The 16,449-nt window shown below is 42.0% G+C and overlaps 2 protein-coding genes across 12 annotated transcripts in view; both read left to right on the top strand.

Annotated features, from left to right (window-relative positions):
• The first annotated feature begins 606 nt into the window (after nucleotides 1-606).
• Nucleotides 607-6,632, top strand: sil1 (SIL1 nucleotide exchange factor). 5 transcript variants are annotated; one of them, XM_020078484.2, is made up of 12 exons: nucleotides 607-816; nucleotides 929-1,029; nucleotides 1,345-1,483; nucleotides 1,665-1,770; nucleotides 1,963-2,041; nucleotides 2,212-2,298; nucleotides 3,015-3,110; nucleotides 3,526-3,647; nucleotides 4,476-4,572; nucleotides 4,660-4,824; nucleotides 5,871-6,035; nucleotides 6,175-6,632. In XM_020078484.2, the coding sequence occupies exons 2-12, from the start codon at nucleotides 934-936 to the stop codon at nucleotides 6,370-6,372; spliced, it is 1,350 nt and encodes a 449-aa protein (XP_019934043.2). In that variant the 5' UTR covers nucleotides 607-816; nucleotides 929-933; the 3' UTR covers nucleotides 6,373-6,632. The 5 variants fall into 5 exon arrangements, with proteins under 5 accessions (XP_019934043.2, XP_069387189.1, XP_069387190.1 ...); XM_069531088.1 differs by having other exon boundaries at nucleotides 620-732; nucleotides 817-1,029; nucleotides 1,960-2,041; XM_069531089.1 differs by having other exon boundaries at nucleotides 620-732; nucleotides 817-1,029.
• A 1,546-nt stretch (nucleotides 6,633-8,178) lies between these two features.
• The window catches only part of uvssa (UV-stimulated scaffold protein A), a 37,987-nt gene continuing 29,716 nt past the window's right edge, over nucleotides 8,179-16,449 (top strand). For 4 of the 7 annotated variants that reach the window (XM_020086448.2, XM_020086456.2, XM_020086462.2 and 1 more), the window contains exons 1-7: nucleotides 8,179-8,713; nucleotides 9,865-10,018; nucleotides 10,293-10,469; nucleotides 10,784-10,904; nucleotides 11,708-12,208; nucleotides 12,539-12,648; nucleotides 12,819-12,947. In XM_020086448.2, the coding sequence (XP_019942007.2) occupies nucleotides 8,604-8,713; nucleotides 9,865-10,018; nucleotides 10,293-10,469; nucleotides 10,784-10,904; nucleotides 11,708-12,208; nucleotides 12,539-12,648; nucleotides 12,819-12,947 (1,302 nt within the window). In that variant the 5' untranslated portion in view covers nucleotides 8,179-8,603. Of the gene's footprint in view, nucleotides 8,718-9,864; nucleotides 10,019-10,292; nucleotides 10,470-10,783; nucleotides 10,905-11,707; nucleotides 12,209-12,538; nucleotides 12,649-12,818; nucleotides 12,948-16,449 lie in introns of all 7 variants that reach the window. The other 3 variants (XM_069531740.1, XM_069531741.1, XM_069531742.1) reach the window with 1 other exon arrangement.

Below are 16,449 nucleotides of genomic sequence, written 5' to 3' on the forward strand. Positions count from 1 at the left end.
ACACCACCTGTTTTTATAAGGTATCTCACCTGACATGACACATCAAGCTAAACCATGAATTTAAATCAACTCCCTGCAGAGCTCAGAGACACTGTCAAGTTTCTGGATACATCTGCCTGTGTGATGTTTCCATGTCAACTTTTTAATACATTTCCAAACATTTGTAAACTGGATCTGACTTAGGGTGTGGATTCCATATTAATACTAATCAAATTGTATTTTAGAAGAGATCTGAAAGCTTTCTGTCATGCAGTGTATTCCATCAAGTTCCAATTCTCTGTGATGTGTGTCTCCATCTGTGAACCTCAGTTTAATATGTTATACAATATAAACTCAAGTTCCTGTATTCACTTGTGGTGCAGGATCCTCCATCATCTCGACGTTCCTGGATTCTCTGATCCATGCTCTTCACATTGCACTTTATGATCATATTGTGCAAATGAGTGATGATCGCGTGGGACATTACCTTTAGGAAACACACACATTAACCCTGATAGGATTGTTAACACCTCACTCTCGGTGTCCTGGTCTTCCACACCGGCTGGGGGCAGCAGTGTGACGTGCTGTGGAACACGCTGAGAACGCTTGAAATGACGCCGTACACGTGGACCAATGAGTGGACAGTGACGGACGCATGACATCAGAGGTGTCAGTGAGAAGATGAGGAGGAATCATCTTTCTTTCTCGTGTGCACTCTGTACAGTCTATGGTTCGCCCTCTGATTTCAAACAGGCGAGTTCACGTGATTCAACGTGTTGGAATCTCGAGCTCGGTGAATATTGTAGCAGTGCTGTGACCGTGCATCTGTGATCAAAGGTGTGTGTTCGTAGTGTGGTGTGGTGAGTCCTCAGTGTGATGGTCTGCATCCAGCGGGCGGACTCAGGACTGTGTGTGTCTGTGTGTGTGTGTGTGTGTGTGTGTGTTTTAGTCACCATGAAGTGGATCTCAGCTGCTTCTCTTCCCTGCTTCACTGTGGCTTCTCTCCTGCTGCTGCACTGCCAGCCTGTCGCCAGCGATGCTGACCGGAGGGTAAGTGTTGTCTGAGATACACTGACTTTCTTAAACCTTGTTGATTCAAAGTGAGTTTATTGTTAAGACAGGGAATGGCAGACAGGTAAGAGGTGATCTTGTGCAACCATCCATGAAGAAGAAGAAGAAGCTGAACTGAAGCTTGTTTGTCTTTATCAAACAGACAATAGCTAGTGAGAGAGGATGGGGAGATATCTTGGTGGAGAACTGTTGCCTTGTGTTTCCTTTAGTGCCCTCAGTGGACAGTAACATAACAGGGGGATATTACAAAACTTAAGTCAAGCGACAACTGTTTTTTTTTCTGTGTCTTTGCAGTCGGACTCTGCCCTAACTGTGGTGGAGAATGCAGAAGGAGGAGGAGGAGGAGGTGGTGAAGGTGGTGATGAGGAAGAGGGGGCAAATGATAATTTAAATGTGGTCCAACCTACTGAGCAGTGGCAAACACTCAAACCAGGTAATGTACAGGAGAGCGAACGGACACTGTCAAATCAAATACAAATATCTGGACATTTGACAAACGTGTGTGTGTGCGCGTGTGCGCGCGCGTGTGTGTGTGTGTGTGTGTGTGTGTGTGTGTGTGTGTGTGTGTGTGTGTGTGTGTGTGTGTGTGTGTGTGTGTGTGTGTGTGTGTGCAGGTCAAGCAGTGCCAGCAGGTTCCCATGTGAGGCTGAATCTGCAGACAGGTCAGAGGGAGGTCAGACTGGGAGAAGAACAGCTCAAATACATGACACAGGATCACAGGTAATGGTCAGAATAACGTCTTCACATGACAGCACAGTTCTCTGTAGACGTGCCGGTGATACTGATCACTTCCTTGTGTCTTCCTGTGTTTACCACCACCAGAAAACTGAGGTGTTCACAATACTGTCAAAGCACAGACTGTGAGACAACATGTGATTACGATAGTAGTACTAAGTCTGTCTCTCTCAATAGGGGAGAGGAGTCTCAGTCCGTCTTCAGTCCTGATGAACTGAAACAGGTCATGAAGAATATAAAGGAGGACCTGAACCCAGTGAGCCAGAACACAAACAGTTATCATACAAGGCTGATGTTATTATCTTTGTTTATATTCTTATGTTCCTATTCACGCTCTTACTAAACATCCAAACATGTATGTGCCTTTATTCATGAGTAGTACAGCATATCACACTGTAAGTACAAACTCTTCTCCTGTGTTTGTAGGACTCTAAGGCTTCCAAGTATCGCCCCCTAGAGGAGCTGAAGAGAGACATGGCTCAGCTGGACCTGCTGGTTGAGACTGATGCTCAGGTACATCACTGTTTAGCAGCATTGGGCGATAATAGAAAATTAGTAATTAGATAAAGTTAATAGTTACCAAAAGCTAAAAGAATCATCATGATACTCTTTATCTGTTGGACGTGTAAAGAGGCAAACCAGACAACTGTGAAGGATTATATGTCAGTGTTATATTTACAGGTTTTTGTACTGTGCCACAGTTGGCAAAAAAAAATAAAATCTCTGAATCTGTTTAAACTGTGCAGGACAAATGAGAGTATTGCAGGTCACCACACTGTACGTTGTTGATAACAAACACTGCTGTGATGTCATGAAGTCACTATGAATGCAGGAAATGACATCATGCATAGTTAAAAAATGCATTTTCCAGGTATCTCTGCATCCTCCAGGTCTGAAGGCATGACTAAAAGCTTATATATATATCAAACAATTAATCTTCATTATATGTTAAGAGTGACATCATCGTGATGACCTCTATGGCACCAGAACATGTTACAGTAGCCATCAGAGAAAACTGTTGGTTAATCTGGATTTACACTGAAAGCCAACACTGTTAAAGGCTGAAGATACACTGGTACTAACTTCATTGAAAAACAATATTTGCTGTTAATAACCATGTCTTATATCAGAGCCAATACATAGCCTAGTTATTTTCTGTCTTATAATGGGAGGGAAACCCTGTCTAGTTGTTGGTCAAGCTAAATGGAGTGTGTTGTGGTGTTGTTTAGATAATGAGGCGTCTGCTGGACCAATTCAACAGCAGCACCTCAACTACAGAGCAGAGACTGAACATTCTGCTGGAGCTGGAGTATCTGGTGCACCAGGTAACTGAATGTACAACCATTCTTTAGGGCTGCACGTCATCACTAGAAGTTTCCACAGTAGAATTCAGTCGAAGGAGACAGAGCGGGATTCTCTGTTTTCAAATTCTCTCTTTTCTCTTTTTCTGACAATGATTCACTGATGAAAAACCGTCAATGATCTGAATGTCTTTTATTTATCATCTAGTGCAGCAGGGCTCCATCTGATCGGCCAAATACTTTTTGATGTCTGTTGCGATACGTCTATCGTGCACATTGATATCACAATATATTTTAGATATATCGTGCAGCCCTATTCTCGTTTTTAAACGTTATCGCATAGTGCATCTTTTCCTAATATCGTGCAGCCCTACCATTCATACACATGAGAACTCTGACGATGTTTGCTTACCATATTGTGTGTTTGTGTGTGTGTCAGGTGGATAATGCTCAGACTTTGTGCTCGATGGGGGGTCTCCAGTTCATTCTAGACGGCCTGAACAGCTCTGACTTCAGATTACAGGAAAGCTCTGCCTTTGTCCTGGGATCTGCTATGGCCAGGTACAAACAGCAGCACATTCTATGTGTGTAGCTATTGTTTGACTGAAGAGCCAAACTTCTCCACACTAGAGCTGTACAATTTCAAACTACCAAAATACATCACTTCTCTACATTTTCATTTCCAGAGTAACTGAACCACATCACTCCTCTGTAGCTGCACATGTCTAATTGGTCTTGTAAAACAGCACAGGAAGTACACAAACACCCAAACTGACCCTGCTGGCTGTGGTAACAGTGTGTGAATTGTGTGTGATAGAAAAGAAGCACTGTCTGAATGTGTAAGGCTGACTGGATCAATGCAGCTGAGAGGATGTCAGCTGAGTAGGTGGCCTAATGGCCCAGGACACATTTGGGTTCACACTGCTAGAAGAATGTGGCCACATGAGTCAAAGACTACCTCAATGTTGAGAGGTCAACGTGGGATCTCTAATGTGCCCTCAGGTCTCAACAGGGCCTTGAAGGAACCATTAGTCACGGAGGTGGCCGTTTCCACACCTGACTCCAGTCAGTCAGCAGCTGTCACAACTTGGGCTTTGTGGATCGTCCCTCTCTATTCGAAAAGGACGGGTAGCCATGTGTTATTGGCACACAGTGCAATCCTACCTACATGACTGACTGTCGTCATCCACTCCGGTTCTGCTAACCCCTATGTCCTCTTCTCCACAATTAACAAACTTCTCAAACCCATGGACAATCTCTCCCACTGTTAAATGCATCTCCTTCCTTCCTTTACCAATCAAAGATCGAGAGCATCTACAAAAACTAGCCACACTAGCCCCCCTCCACTCTGTGTCTCAGTCTCAGTGTTGGTGTGTTTGTGTCCTGCAGTAACCCAGTGGTTCAGGTGAAAGCTGTGGAGAGTGGAGCTCTGCAGCGGCTGTTGACTGCACTGGCCACGGCACAGCCAATCAGAGTGAAGAAGAAGGTACTGACACCCACTCACATCACCATCAACTCTCCAGTACCTGTACAAACATGTCAAGTTTTTTGTGTGCCATTGTCCTCCTGCCAGGTCCTGTTTGCAGTAGCCGCCCTCTTGCGTCACTTCCCCTATGCTCAGCATAATTTCCTGTCTCATGGGGGACTACAGGTCCTCTCGGAGCTGTTTAGGGCAGATGGAGGTGGAGTTCTCCGAACACGAATTGCCACCATGTTATATGACATGATCAGCGAGAAGGTACAACACACAACCTGTATTTTAAGTTATTCCAGGAGATCAACAATGTAGTTACATTGTTACATTTTTTTACATTACATATCATCTATACAAATTATATTTTCAATATTCACTTTCTGGCCTGGACACAATGATAATTAGAATGTCACTCAGCAGAGGGCATACCTGCACCCAGGAGCAATAGTCCCCTAAATTCAATTGAGCTGCACTAAATTGCGCACATTAATAGATATCAGCCCCCTAAATACTGCTGTCTGATAAATCTGACTAATGTCCAAAAACTCCCATTATTGCAACATTTAAGAAAGTGATAAAAGAAAATCTGCAACTTGATACACATCTGAACCAAGGTTTAATGGGTTATCCCCGACCTACAGTATACTGCACCCTTCCAAGTTTCATTTGAATCTGTCCTGTGGTTTTTGTTTAATGCTGCGAAGTAACAGACAAACAAACAAATGCAGATGACAACATTACTATATTGGTGGAGGTAATAATAATAATGGTGTTGTGAATCAGTTTGATTCAAAGTGTTCCAACATAATCACTTGCATCGGTGAAAAAGAATATTCTTGACGCGTATCCAGTGAGTGAATTTCCAAACAATGCCGTAACTTCGGATGATGTTCCTGTTTATTGCAGACTGATGGTTACGGACATAAAAAGTTACTGTGATGAGATGAACGTGAAGTGATCCAGAATATTTGTTGTTTTGCCACAGTTACTCGGTTGATATTCCATTGTCTTTGCTTCTTACGATTACACTCACGCTTCTGGTAACAACCATATGTCTCCACCACCTATGCTCCCCTCTCTTCCTGTACACATGTCAACTTTAACCACCTGACCAACATCACCTGACCCGTGTTACCACATAACCAAGGTGCAAACTAACATCTAGTGGTCAAAATGTTAGTCTACAAATGTATACACACACAAACACAACTATTTACATTCATTTCGACAATAGAATAAACATGCTGAACGGCTCCTACAGATGGTGATTTGTAAAATGATGCTGAGACTGGTTTTGTCTGTTCTTTCAGGAGCTGATCTCTCAGACAGGTCTGGACCCGGTATTGGATGCCGCCCATGAGGACCGTGTGCGTCAGTACTCTAAGGTGTCCGTGGAGGGGGAGCTGCTGGAGAAAGGCTGGTGCACTTTGGTCCCACAGCTGCTGGAGTCTACTGAGCATGACTACAGAGAGAAGGTGGGCTGAAGATCACAAATAAATTAAACAGATAATAAGCAGCTACAATGCGAAATCAATAGTTTTAGTCTCTAAGAATTATAGTTTATAATTATATTATACATTATTATAAAAGCTGTTGGTGTCATTTTACTTCCAGGCTCTACGGGCTTTGTTGGCGATGGCTCCGACATGTTTGGATCAGTACCGCTCTGACAGCTCTCTGCTTGGCTCCCTGCTCTCTCTCCGAGACCAGTACCAGGAAATGGTCCAGTCAGAAATGATTCTAGGAGAGGAGAACAGCTACTTCACAGAGATCGTAGAACTTATTGATGCAATACAAGTCAAAATTAAATGACTGGATTGTACAGTGACACTTTTTATGGCCACAATGCAGAGAGACTGTGAAAACTAAACAACCAGTGCATGACCCACCATCGAGTGACAAGTTCCTCAAGACAAGAGTCAACTAGATGTGAGTCATGTACGAGGATCATTCAGAAAACACACACATGACATCGGGCTTATGAGAGTAAGCATCCATGTAAGAAATGTCTGTACTGTAAAATGCTCTTTGTGTTGATAATTTAAAAATAAATTTATATTTTTTGGAACAAATGCACTATGAGTTTGGGGATTTCTTGTTGTAATACCTGTAATACAGTTAAACCAGACATTATTCATAGTTGAGTTAAAAGTAGTTAAGGTAAAATCTGAATGATGAAGATCCATCTAATAAACAATTAGCATTCAGACCACTTCACGTTTTTATGCCTCGGCGCTGGTGACAGCCAGTGGCCGGAAGTATTTTATATTTTGGTTGTCCGTCTGTCTGTTCATTCTCGTGAGCGTTATATCCCCAGAATGCCTTGAGGGAATTTCTTCACATTCGCCACAAACATTCACGTGTACTTGGATTTGATTTTGGTTGCCAAGGCCAAGGTCACAAAGTATGTAGTACATTCTTGAATGGGATATCTTAAGATCAGTTTATTGGAATGTATTCAAATTTGGTACAAACATTCACTTAGACTCAAATATTGCCTGGAGGTCAAAGGTCAAGGTCACAGTGATCTGTTCATCCTACATCATGTTTGAGTCTAATGTTACTATGAATGTGATGGTAGGACTGCCTGTAGGGAATTTCATTACATCTGGTTCAATTCACTTTAACTCACTTATTAGATTTTGGTGGTTGAAAGTCAATGTCTTGGTGGCCTCAAAAACTTTTTTTGCCCTCTTAAAGGTTCAGTGTGTAAGATTAAGTTAAACAGGATCTATTGGCAGAAATTGAATATAAAATAATCCTAGTGATGTTTTCACCAGTGAGTTTCATCTAAATTCTGTGAATTGTTATGACTCATGTCTGGAGTAAAGGAGTCTGTGTTTATTATCTGCCCAATAACAGTGGTGAAGCATGGTGGTGACATCATCATCTGGTGAAAGTCTTTTACAAAAGCAGGGTCAGGGAGACTGCTCCAGTTGGTCCAAAATGCTGCAGCACGAGTGCAGACAACATCTCTGCATTGAAAGTTAAACTAAAAAAGTTCCTTTTTGATAAAGTTTATGGTTAGTTCTGGATCAGGTGAGTCCTGAGTCCTTAGTTATGCTGCTATAGGTCTAGACTGCTGGGTGAACCCATGCACTGAGCACTTCTCCCCTTCTTTCTGTCTCTATGCCAGCGTAATGCAGAGAATCCCGAATTAAGACCTGGTCCAGAGCACTGGACACAGCCAAGACAACACGGGCAGCAGCTCTATGAATGTCTTTGGCAGAGCCTGAACTAAAACCAATCAAAGATCTCCAGAGAGACCTGTCCACTGAGGATCTCCATCCGCGAGGATCTGGAAAGAAGAATGGCAGAACTCCCTGAAATACACATTTGCAAAGCTTGTCATAACCGAGAGGAGGTGCTTCAGCTGAGCACTGAGTTGAGTGTCTGAAGCCCTCTGTGATATTTCACTCTTTTTTGGTTTTAATAAATCAAAAACTCTTTCCAAAATTCAGTTTGGAACGGAACTTGAGATGGACCTCTCAGTGGAATCAGCATGAAGAATAACGCTGAAGTAGATCTGTGCATTACCCACACACTTAAAACAACGCTCTAAATATACAGCACAGGGAACGTGCCTGTGTTTTATCCTGAAAAGCCGAACCGGAAGACGAGTTATCAAATAGCTACATTGAAAGCAGCAGCACAGAGAAGCAGCGGAGGACAGCAGCATGTAAATAGATCGTAAACAGACCGGAGCAGCTGCAGTACACCTGTGAGAGGAGTCTGAATGGACGAAAGGATCCTTTCGAGCTAACGATGACAGCATCCTGAGGCTCAGAGGTTTCCAAGCGGCTTTCTCCACTGTTGTTAGCATCGGAGCAGCTAGTAGAGGGCTAGCCTGTCAACGATCCTCCAGCACAACCTGGACCACTCTTCCTGCCTTTTGTGTGACTGCGTGTGAAGCTGGTTGTTGGTGGTTCTCCAGTGTCACTGTCGCGCGACTCTAATGGAGTAGAGCACGTTGTTTCCTCTGCTGTCCACTCAAGTCGCGTGAGAGCTTCACTGGAGGTTTTGGTCACAGGACACCAACAGTGATGGAGTTGTCTCAGAGGGAGCGGCTGTCGGAGCTGGTGGAGGAGCTGACCACGTCGGGACGGCCACAGCTCAACCCGGACAAGATGAAGGAAATCAAGAGGGTCTGCAAGTAAGTAAGTCACAGCCGAGACACAGAGAGTCACTGGGCACAGACCGCAGGCAGCATGGCAGCCAATCAGGGGACTGAGCTCTGATCCAAACCAGGGCTGCTGGTCGTGGTGATTTGCACTATTGTCTTTGAAGTCACAAGGATACAGTATAACCTTTTCAGTGGTGGTGATACTTTTTGTTACTTCAAACATCTGTGAACACACGTGAACAACTTTGGGTGGAAAATAATATGTAACTTCCCACATCTTCTATCATATTCATTAATGCAGTAGTATAGCATCAGTTTTTTTTATCATATTCTGGACATGTACCTCGAATCAATACAGTATAATTCAATTGGCCTGGAGTTAAATGGTAAATGGTTGTATTTATATAGTGCTTTTCTAGTCTTGATGACCACTCAAAGCATGTTACACTACAGTTTGCCATTCACCCATTCACACACACATTCAAACAATGCATCTATTAGCAGGACTTTTTGTTGTTCTATGGGGCAATTCAGGGTTCAGCATCTTGCCCAAATAATAAAAAGAAACAAAAAGAGATCATCGATTCAAAACAACGGTTTGAAAACAGACATGGAGAATATTACAGCATGGAATGTAGGATTAAGAAGCGATGCGTATTAAGCGTACATTGTGCTACAGTAAAGGTTTGGCACTTTGGATCGAACTTCCGACCTTCTGGTTGGAGAACGACTGCTCTACCCCACAGCCACAGCAGTTACTCATCCATGAAGTTTTCAGGGTACAGTCTGTGTTGAAACTGTGTTAAAGAGGTTTTGTTTCAATTCAGAAGGTCAACAGTTCGATCCCAGTCTTCCCCATCTGCATGCTGAAGTGTCCTGGGGCAAGATGCTGAACCCCAGATTGCTCCTCATAGAAAAAAAAGAGCAGCTAATAGATACACTGTATGAATGTGTGTGTGAATGGTAAACTGTAAGCTCTATATAAATACAGACCATTTACCATTAACTGCTTTAGAAAGGCGTTCTTAGGACACTGCAAACTGAGTGAATGATTTTACCCATATCTTTCTGATACATGTTATTCATGTTATTGGGACATCTCAATCATTGTATGCATCATATCATTGTATGAAAACGAATCAGGGGGCTAACCACTGCTCCCTGTCTGTCTGTCATTGTAGAGTGTCTAATGACTGCATCGACCACCTGTACCACTTAGTGATGGCTCAGCTCAACCAAGACCATTGCGAGGTGCGACTGTCAGCCTTCCAGATAGCCTCCGAGTTGTTCTCCAGATCACACCACTTCAGGACGCTGCTGGTAGACAACTTCCAGGTAGATCAATACAGCAATGGTGGAACGAGCTCCCCATTGACATCAGGAAAGCAGAGTAATGCCAACATAATCACTGTTTTGTTTCCATGCCCGTGTTTCTGTCAGTACTGTGGGGAAGGTTATATTCTGTCATGCAATTACACTTGAGTTTCAAAACATAGATGCATTCGCCCATCTATGTCTACATGGAAACTGCATGCAACATTCTTGGTTCTGAAGTTGTTTTAGATTCTGCTTTGGAAATTCCCGTGCATAATTATCTGTCCTCCTGCAGGAGTTCTTGGAGTTGACAGTGGAGACGGACTTAGACCAGCCCCTCCCTCCTCCTAAAGAAGTAGCCAGGAAACTGAGGTCACTGGCCATCCAAACTGTCCAGTCATGGCAGGCCTCATATGGCACAGCCTATAAGAAGTTGGCACTGGGCTACCACTTTCTCAAACAGGTCAAGAAGGTGAGAGACAATCTGTGATACAGATAGAGAAGCTAGACGTGATAGAGTTGATTTGAACTTCCAGATTAAGGTGTTTGTGTGGTTCTCCCCAAAAAAAAGCTGTTTATCATTTGGTTATCGTTGGTGGTTATACAGATAATGTACAACCACCAATCTCTTTAATTAAGCCTCAGCTGTGCCTCACAGCTGATATGTTCACCAGGCGTACTGTGGGTCTAGCGTGTAAAATAGTCAACAGTATCAGATTTGTGGCCTACACATGTGGATGTGTCTGCCCATCATTTCTCTCCCCTGTTGAATGTCCATGTTGTCAGGTGGACTTCCAGGATGCCGAGGCCAGGACTGTAGCAGAGAGGAGGAGGGAGGAGGAGAGACAAAGGAGAATGGAGAGGATCTACAAGGACAGAGTGGAGGCAGCCTGCAAAGACATGGAGGGTAAACACCACATCATTCAACAACAATGACACTAGTGATAATGATCATGATTTTTTTTGGTCAAGAACTAAAAATATCAATGTTTTGCTGATTGGAACATCTAAACAACCTATTAAAATCCAGTGTGGTCCTGCAATTACCTACAGTATAACTAGAAGTAGACAGTTAGCAATAATGTGGGATAGTTACAAACAGCAAACCTATGCTAATATGATAACACACATATTTAGTTTAAAGGAATGCAGGACAGCATCTTCATTTTCATAGTAGAACTAACTCTTTTCATGTTTGTGTATACATGATCACTTCAAGTTTTGACTGTTTTATGTATTTGTACTGTGCTACTTGGAAAACATATCCTGTGCAGTAGAAATAAACTCAACAGTCTTTTCAAGGTGTCCAGTAAAATGACTGGAGTGCAGCAGGAACAGCTGTTTCACATCTGTAACAAGCATGTTCTTAGAAAGAGTGTTTTACTTATTCAGGTAGTTTGAGTTTCCTTTAGCTGTGAGAACCAAAAAGACTTAATCTGTGTTTCAGTGACTGGAGGCCTGCTAAACTCTTTATTATTGTTTGAACTGGACTCTACAAACGTTTGGCTGATGTAGAATCTGGGTTGACAGGTCATCCTCTGTCCACCTCTGTCTTGTCTGTGCTTTATTGTATTGTATGACCTTAATGGTTATTAAATGCATACAAGTGATTCCAAAAACCAAGAGCTGCCTTTATCTGGCTTCGTTTTTTCTAGTTTGAAGTATTGAACTATCATAGGGTTTACTAACAAAGTCATATTTGTTTGTCAGAGTCGTCCCAGGGAATTGAGGCAACACTGACAGAGATGGAATCCTGTATGAGGCTACTTTTCCCTGAGTTTGGTCTCACAGACACCCAGTCAGCCAGCAACACTCCTTCAAGCTCCCACCGAGCCAACAAATGCCCATCAGATGATGGACAGCCCTGCTGCAGTAAAGATGTGAGGGATAACAGGAAAGAGGGAATTGAAGAAGGGGTGGAGGAGAGCAGGGAAGTGAAAAGGGGGAATGGAAAGAAGGAAAAAAAATCTCAAAATGAGGAGTGGGAGCCTGGGAATGAGCAGGAGGAGGAAAAGAGGGGAGGAAAGGTGGAAGATGGGGAAGAGGGGGATGAGAAAGAGTTTGAGGACGGAGAGGAGGAAGAAGACACAGAAGAGGAGGAGGAGGGGAGTAGTGAAGAAGAGGAAGAGAAGCCTGTTGATGAGGACTTGTTTATTCGGAACTCTGGACTCATTTCTCACTCTTACAGTCTGGACCTGAACCTCAGTCCAGGTGGGTAGTTCACTGACACACCCGTTTGTTGTGTAATGGTTTATGTCTATTTTGTATTGTATAGTTTTATTCTTTTTAACTTAGTATGCATTGTCCTGTTTAGGTTCCTATCTTACCCAGGATGACAGTACATTTTAGTAAATCCACCACATGAAAACACCTAGCATTTACAATCCAGCCTTTTATGAGGCAAAACAGATTCCTTCCTGTTATTGTGCAAGTGTAGTTAATCAAGTGTTTGTTAATTCTATTTATAAGTGACATTTTTACCATGACTAACCAGTAAAATGTTATTTTACTTTCTTTCCCTTCCCCAATTTTGTCTGTCAGGTTTTCATGTAAAGGAGTCAGAGGATAATGAGGCAGTGGTTTCCACAGTGATAGACCTCCACAAACTGATAACAACCAAACACCTCCCAGCTGTGCAGGCCTGGGTGCAGGTTAGTACAAAGCACATAGACTTTAGATTTGTAAACATGTAAAGAAATGACTATGTTACAGCCTGTACTGGAATATCAGAGGACTGCATATTCCACAGATAAATATGCAAAGTACAGCCTGTCTTCATCTGATGTAATCTGTTGAGGAAAGCCTGTCTGTGTCTGTCAAGGTGTTCACCAAGGCTGGTGCAGAGCAGCAGCTGTTAAGGAGAGCACTGGATCTGAAGGGATCTTTAGAAGCAGCACTGCAGAAACATAAAGAGCTCCACATCGACTATAAGACCAGGGTCCGCAGAGTGGTGAGTTTCATACAATATTACAGTGTTTCCCGATTCGGAGCTGAGTTATAGTATAAGAAGTAACCTGCATCAGACTTGACCTTACTAACATATGACATGCAGGACAAGATCATCTCGATGATTGTTATTTACCCGTTATATTCTTTTGGAAAATGGAAAAGTGTGTTAAGACCTAAGAGGGAAGGAAACTTTAGTCAGAGTTTAGATGAACAGTGTTGACAGTGGGGTTACTTCAAAACAACAGGAAGACACAATGCTGACCACCTTTTACAGACATCTTGGCCCTTCCTCTTATACAAGAAACCCCATATGTTTTTTTATTAAAGAACAGAGATGCTCATTTACATTGTTGATCATTATTTTAAAAAAATGCAACAAATGGAAATAGTGTGGACAAAAATGACCACACCCTTTGAATTAACCACTGCAGTCCACTCCAGTCAGGCTTTTTTCTTTTTTCTTTTTAAAATGAGCTCCTTCCATCACCCCCTATTTCATTCAGTAAGTGAGGTATGGACATTGTTCTGTTTTGATCTTGGAGGTCAGCTTGTTTGTTGGTTTAGTTTTTCCACCATGAACCGTCCTTCTGTTCTATTTTCTTCTTGTGGTCACATCCAGGGAGGTTGGCTACAGTCTCTATTTAACTACTTAAACAATTTCCATTCATTTTGTGGTGTTGGGCATGACCCAAGGCCACTATTGATAGGGTTTTAGCCTTGGTGAACTTATGCACTCTACACCTGCCCTGCTAGTTGAAAACAATATTATCACTACACTTATTTATCATTCCTGAGAGCTACCAACCCTCAGAAAGGCCATTTTAAATGATATGTATAGAACAAGTCACAATTCAGTTCTTCTTTTCACTACTTTGTTTTTCTGTAAATCGAAGGCAGGTAGGTATGCATTCATTTCTACATTTGTCAGGAAGAGCATTGTTTCAATGAGGTGTAAAGGTTCTCACACCTTCAGCCACATCTGTATATCAAATAAGAATCCTTACAAATTGTATCAGACAGTCACTATTATTAGTCATTATGGAGGAAAATCACTTATGGCTAATGCTTCAAATAAAGGACTTGGAATTGACATGTTACACACATACTGTGCAGGGTAATGTTTTACTCACTGTCAGTATGGAGTATGGCCAGCAGATGGTAGCATTCTACCAGGAATAAAGAGGTGGGACAATTAAAATGACCAGATACTCATGGTACAGATACATCTTTGTACTTAGAACAGCTTCAGAAGAGTGGTGATAACTTGGCTCTTCTTCACTGGATTTCATCAGCCTGCATTAAAACAATGTTTGTGCAAGCAGTAGATCAGTTGACTCCTTATCCTCTTCTAAATTAATATGTGGTTATACATAATATCAACATGTTTGTACGTCTGTAAGTCATAGCTCACATTAGATTAGTTTTTGTATCCTAAAAGTTAAAATATATATTTTTCAAGTGCACCCACAAAACAAGGTGTCTGTTACCAACACCAGCAAGAGTGTCAATGTTTATTTTTATTTTTATGTCTTTCTAAAAATTGCACAACTCAAAAACTTGTAACAACACAAGTAAGCCTCAGGATGTCTAATGGAAGAGCAAGTGGCCGCACTAAGTCGAATGATAAGCCGATGCTTTGATGACAAATGATTTCTGGCAGAATTGCATGTCTTCTTCTTGGGCTTGTACTTTACCCTCTCGAAATGAACCCACAATTTGAATTTCCTCCCCGACGTGTGTCATTACTTTCTATTACCAGCAGGGCCCAGCTGTGTTATATCTGTCTGTGACTTCCTGAAGGACTGCGATTCCCCATTTCCTGTCAAGATTCTTTCAAAAGTTGGTAAAAAAAGAAAAAAAAGACTCTTCTCGTCAACTATTGTTCAGTCAGATATTAGAGGGCATTCCTACAAACCTCAAGGATTGCATTAAGTGGAGGATAAGGCGGGTCATCCACTAATCGGAGGGTTAGTGGTTGAATTTCCTTGGGAAAGACACTGAAACCCTGACTGCTCCTGACAGCTGTGTAGGCAGCGTGCGAATGAGATGCAAATTGGTCCATAGCTACAGCACAGAGCTCGCACAAAACTTGTGAAATCTGGTCAAGGAGGCTGGCCCTTTATTCCAGCAATTATCTTTCTTTGACTGTACCTATCAGATGTGCTTCTCTGATGATGTGGGGCAATAAGGGGGGGTAATGGTCTGGTGGTCTTTCTGGAAAAAAAAAAGATCCAATGGTTGAATATTTGTTTTGAACTGCCAAATGTATTGACTGATTGCACTGACAAAATATTATGGTAGGTACAGTGCTACTAATATGCTAACAGGATGCAACTGGCTACAGCAAAGGGAAATACTTTTGTAAATGAGATTTCAGTTTTTGGTGCCAAGAAAACAACATCAATTAAATAAATAGGGGCGAAATCTCTTCCACATTTCTTCACTTGGCATTAGGGGTAAAGGAATGTAGATTGGTTGGCAAAAATGGCAATATGTACAATTAAATCAAAATGTGACTCCACTCAGCTGTGAAGCTAGTTTCTTTAGTAAATACAATTTCAGCAATATTAAAAGTTGAGACAGGATTCATAAATAATAAATACATTCTTGTTTTATCTTTCCACTAAAATAAGCTCAGTACATAATGCCAGATATGTAAATGACCAATCGTTGTTACAAGTTCACTTAAACCTTCTTATTGTGTACTGTTCACCTCAGACTCAATGGATCACTCCCATATTGTTATGTGATAGTTTGCATTGATGTGTCATCTCCCTGTTTTAGGAGAGGGTGGAAATATTTACAGTAAAACAATTGGGACAGGTGAGATAGCAAGGCACAGCTATAATGCATAATATATCAGAGACAGAGGGAGAAGAAATTGGTTGAGCGTTGGGGAGGATGTACCCATTCATTCACTTTACTACGACTAATGTGCTCCATATCTTGGCAGCTGATATGTCTATCTGGGTGTTTCTTGATCTGGGATAAAATCATCATTTTGCTGTTTGGAGATTAGTAACTACATCTCTGATGTCTTGAATGAATGTTGTGTCATGAGTGTGTTCAGTCCAACTTATTACTTATTTGAGGGGTTAATTGGTGTTGAAATGTCTCAAAGTGTTTATTAGAAAGCATGCTGCCATTGCTGGATACCTGTTGTGCTGGTGCTGAAAAAAGAAACTGAGTAAAAAGAGGGAAATCTTATGCAGACTGCAGTTTCAGATTTTAAAGGACCAATGAAAGCAAACTGCTTTATGAGTTTAAAAAAAAGACATAAAAGTTGTAGCGTGTAAATCCATCTTTTACTGAACAGAGCGGCAGAGTGACAGTGACAGAGCACCGGGCGTCTCACTCTGCCTGGTTATCACTGTCAGGGACCAGTCTGCTGCACCAGCAGGCCCAGCACGGTGATAACCACACAACTTACAGCCCCTTTATCATAATTAGCTTTTCCTTTTTAGCCTTAAAAGGCCTTCCATTACTGGGTCCTTTTCTATCGG

Source organism: Paralichthys olivaceus, chromosome 9, assembly GCF_024713975.1.
Source record: "Paralichthys olivaceus isolate ysfri-2021 chromosome 9, ASM2471397v2, whole genome shotgun sequence".
NCBI lineage: Eukaryota > Metazoa > Chordata > Actinopteri > Pleuronectiformes > Paralichthyidae > Paralichthys > Paralichthys olivaceus.